General features: G+C 43.4%; 2 protein-coding genes across 2 annotated transcripts in view; both read right to left on the bottom strand.

The window, feature by feature from the left end:
* Positions 1–5,000, bottom strand: part of LOC310782187 (NLR family CARD domain-containing protein 3-like) — a gene marked incomplete at its 5' end in the record, with an annotated part of 55,957 nt that overhangs the window by 7,479 nt on the left and 43,478 nt on the right. Inside the window, one exon of the mRNA XM_083642873.1 lies at positions 3,649–3,822. Coding sequence (XP_083498999.1) covers positions 3,649–3,822 — 174 coding nt within the window. The remainder of the gene's footprint in view (positions 1–3,648; positions 3,823–5,000) is intronic.
* The window catches only part of LOC310782646 (NACHT, LRR and PYD domains-containing protein 12-like), a 179,955-nt gene that overhangs the window by 147,468 nt on the left and 27,487 nt on the right, over positions 1–5,000 (bottom strand). The gene's annotated exons all lie outside the window — the stretch shown is intronic.

Below are 5,000 nucleotides of genomic sequence, written 5' to 3'. Positions count from 1 at the left end.
TGCTGCCATGATCTTCCTTCTCCAGTCCACCTCACCTCTGCTGCTGCTGTGTGTGTGTGTGTGTGTGTGTGTGTGTGTGTGTGTGTGTGTGTGTGTGTGTTGCCTGTCACCCACCTATCTACTCATATTTAATGTTCTGACAGGAGAGGACAGATATCTACTCATGTTGTAATGTGCAGACAGGAGAGGACAGATATCTACTCATGTTGTAATGTGCAGACAGGAGAGGACAGATATCTACTCATGTTGTAATGTGCAGACAGGAGAGGACAGATATCTACTCATGTTGTAATGTGTAGACAGGAGAGGACAGATATCTACTCATGTTGTAATGTACAGACAGTAGAGGACATATATCTACTCATGTTGTAATGTGCAGACAGGAGAGGACAGATATCTACTCATGTTGTAATGTGCAGACAAGAGAGGACAGATATCTACTCGTGTTGTAATGTGCAGACAGGAGAGGACAGATATCTACTCATGTTGTAATGTGCAGACAAGAGAGGACAGATATCTACTCATGTTGTAATGTGCAGACAGGAGAGGACAGATATCTACTCATGTTGTAATGTGCAGACAGGAGAGGACAGATATCTACTCATGTTGTAATGTGCAGACAGTAGAGGACAGATATCTACTCATGTTGTAATGTGCAGACAGGAGAGGACAGATATCTACTCATGTTGTAATGTGCAGACAGGAGAGGACAGATATCTACTCATGTTGTAATGTGCAGACAGGAGAGGACAGATATCTACTCATGTTGTAATGTGCAGACAGGAGAGGACAGATATCTACTCATGTTGTAATGTGCATACAGGAGAGGACAGATATCTACTCATGTTGTAATGTGCAGACAGGAGAGGAGAGATATCTACTCATGTTGTAATGTGCAGACAGGAGAGGACAGATATCTAATCATGTTGTAATGTGCAGACAGGAGAGGACAGATATCTAATCATGTTGTAATGTGCAGACAGGAGAGGACAGATATCTACTCATGTTGTAATGTGCAGACAGGAGAGGACAGATATCTACTCATGTTGTAATGTGCAGACAGGAGAGGACAGATATCTACTCATGTTGTAATGTGCAGACAGGAGAGGACAGATATCTACTCATGTTGTAATGTGTAGACAGGAGAGGACAGATATCTACTCATGTTGTAATGTGCAGACAGGAGAGGACAGATATCTACTCATGTTGTAATGTGCAGACAGGAGAGGACAGATATCTACTCATGTTGTAATGTGCAGACAGGAGAGGACAGATATCTACTCATGTTGTAATGTGCAGACAGGAGAGGACAGATATCTACTCGTGTTGTAATGTGCAGACAGGAGAGGACAGATATCTACTCATGTTGTAATGTGCAGACAGGAGAGGACAGATATCTACTCATGTTGTAATGTGCAGACAGGAGAGGACAGATATATACTCATGTTGTAATGTGCAGACAGGAGAGGACAGATATCTACTCATGTTGTAATGTGTAGACAGGATAGGACAGATATCTACTCATATTGTAATGTTCAGACAGGAGAGGACAGATATATACTCATGTTGTAATGTGTAGACAGGAGAGGACAGATATCTACTCATGTTGTAATGTGCAGACAGGAGAGGACAGATATCTACTCATGTTGTAATGTGCAGACAGGAGAGGACAGATATCTACTCATGTTGTAATGTGTAGACAGGAGAGGACAGATATCTACTCATGTTGTAATGTGCAGACAGAAGAGGACAGATATCTACTCATGTTGTAATGTGCAGACAGGAGAGGACAGATATCTACTCATGTTGTAATGTGCAGACAGGAGAGGACAGATATCTACTCATGTTGTAATGTGCAGACAGGAGGGGACAGATATCTACTCATGTTGTAATGTGCAGACAGGAGGGGACAGATATCTACTCATGTTGTAATGTGCAGACAGGAGAGGACAGATATCTACTCATGTTGTAATGTGCAGACAGGAGAGGACAGATATCTACTCATGTTGTAATGTGCATACAGGAGAGGACAGATATCTACTCATGTTGTAATGTGCATACAGGAGAGGACAGGTATCTACTCATGTTGTAATGTACAGACAGGAGAGGACAGATATCTACTCATGTTGTAATGTGCAGACAGGAGAGGAGAGATATCTACTCATGTTGTAATGTACAGACAGGAGAGGACAGATATCTACTCATGTTGTAATGTGCAGACAGGAGAGGACAGATATCTACTCATGTTGTAATGTGCAGACAGGAGAGGACAGATATCTACTCATGTTGTAATGTGCAGACAGAAGAGGACAGATATCTACTGATGTTGTAATGTGCAGACAGGAAAGGACAGATATCTACTCATGTTGTAATGTGCAGACAGGAGAGGACAGATATCTACTCATGTTGTAATGTGCAGACAGGAAAGGACAGATATCTACTCATGTTGTAATGTGCAGACAGGAGAGGACAGATATCTACTCATGTTGTAATGTACAGACAGGAGAGGACAGATATCCACTCATGTTGTAATGTGCAGACAGGAGAGGACAGATATCTACTCATGTTGTAATGTGCAGACAGGAGGGGACAGATATCTACTCATGTTGTAATGTGCAGACAGGAGGGGACAGATATCTACTCATGTTGTAATGTGCAGACAGGAGGGGACAGATATCTACTCATGTTGTAATGTACAGACAGGAGAGGACAGATATCTACTCATGTTGTAATGTGCAGACAGGAGGGGACAGATATCTACTCATATTGTAATGTGTAGACAGGAGAGGACAGATATCTACTCATGTTGTAATGTGCAGACAGGAGGGGACAGATATCTACTCATGTTGTAATGTGCAGACAGGAGGGGACAGATATCTACTCATGTTGTAATGTGCAGACAGGAGAGGACAGATATCTACTCATGTTGTAATGTGCAGACAGGAGAGGACAGATATCTACTCATGTTGTAATGTGCAGACAGGAGAGGACAGATATCTACTCATGTTGTAATGTGCAGACAGGAGGGGACAGATATCTACTCATGTTGTAATGTGCAGACAGGAGAGGACAGATATCTACTCAGGTTGTAATGTGCAGACAGGAGGGGACAGATATCTACTCATGTTGTAATGTGCAGACAGGAGGGGACAGATATCTACTCATGCTGTAATGTGCAGACAGGAGAGGATAGATATTTGTCAACAAACAAACGTATTAATAAAACACATCAGACTCAGTGTGCAAGGTGTGTGACCTTTTTTTCTGGATGATGGAAACGAACAATTGGGACAATATGTGCAAAGAGCTTTAGTGTAGCTTCCTGCTTTCTTCATCTCATGTCATTTCTCTCTTGGTCTCTCCAGCTCTGCTGAGACCCGATCAGATAAAGTGAAAGTGACTCAGTCTGACTGTTTTATAAATGTAAAATACATCTAAAATAGCCCACAACAGATACAACAACATGAGCACATGTGTTTAATGTACAGACTTTTGAAACATGCATTCAAAGAAACGTGATGTGTGTGTTTGTGTGGAGGTGACATCTCCCCCGAGTCAAACTCAAGCCGAGCAGCACTCTGCCACGGCCATATTGAGACAGAGTCCGCCGTGACTCTCAGCCTTCTAGCAGATGTTGTCTCTTCATACCTGAGAGTCTCCAGTCTCCAGTGTGTATCCTCCAGTCCAGCAGAGAGCAGTTTCACTCCTGAGGCTCCTGGATGATTGTAGCTCAGGTCCAGCTCTCTCAGATGGGAGGGGTTGGAGCTCAGAGCTGAGGCCAGAGAAGCACAGCCTTCCTCTGTGAGCAGACAGCCTGACAGCCTGCACGCACACACACGCACGCACGCACGCATACACACACACACACACACACACACACACACACACACACACACACACACACACACACACACACACACACACACACACACACACACACACACACACACACACACACACACACACACACACACACACAGTGAAGTGTTAGACACACATATCTTTAAATAGCTGACTGAACAAGTCTCACAACATCAGTTGTAAAGTCCTTCTGATGCTTCTCAGCCTTGCTCTCACACGTCCTCATGGCTGCTAGTTTTCTGCTGCCTTCAGCTCATATTGGAACAGAACAGCTGATTCACTTTTACCCCCCGAGATGCCAAGCGTTCAATCTCAAGCTCTCCTGTGATTGTCTTCCTTTCAGAAGCGTTGGAATCCAGCCTTGAACTACAGCGTCTTTTTGGAGACTTTATAACATATATCCATAAAGAGGAATCCAACTTTGAATGTCTTGAGGCTTTTTATCCATTATCTTCACCATGAAATTAGCTAGAGTTGCGTTAGCTGATCAGAGACTCCATTATTGACAGGCTATCAACTAGGGCTGGCACGGATCAGAAAACCCACGGATCGGATCGCGTGACGGATTTTGAGCCACGGATCACGGATTTTTCGGATCAGCAAAAAAAAGAGGCTATATCAGATTTTTTCTCTCAAAATTAGATTTTCGATTTGAATTTTTAATACTATTATACTTCTCTAACCATTTGTTGCCCTGCACAGCTCAAAAAATATTTTTTTCTCATGACACAATTTATGCTTTTACTCTGAAGGCAGAGCAACCCAACTTCCTGTTTTAGGTGGCACTGCGCCTAACTTCCTGGCTGTTGCTAGGCTAGCTAACGTAGTCAGTTGACACGGGTACAGACCAGACCGGGTGAGTCTGGAAACATAACGTTGATGCTACGTTAAGCTACTCAGTGGCCCCACGTGTTGTTTTGTTGTTATGTGTCCAAGGCAACATTTCACCGTCCGGTGATAATGTGTTCATGAAACGTGTGCGCGAGCGTGTGTGTGTGTGTGTGTTGTGGCTCTCGTTATCTTTTTTTGTGCAGCCCGCAACATGCTGCTCGCATTCCTGTGCTTTTTCAGATGTGTTGAAAAAGGTTTGTTGTCTTTAGTAGCCACTAGCCACAGCCTTCAGAGAGACTTTACAGTGG

This window comes from Poromitra crassiceps (genome assembly GCF_964638095.1).
Source record: "Poromitra crassiceps genome assembly, chromosome: 9".
NCBI classification, from domain to species: Eukaryota; Metazoa; Chordata; class Actinopteri; order Beryciformes; family Melamphaidae; genus Poromitra; species Poromitra crassiceps.
This window is presented reverse-complemented; position numbering and strand designations above follow the sequence as displayed.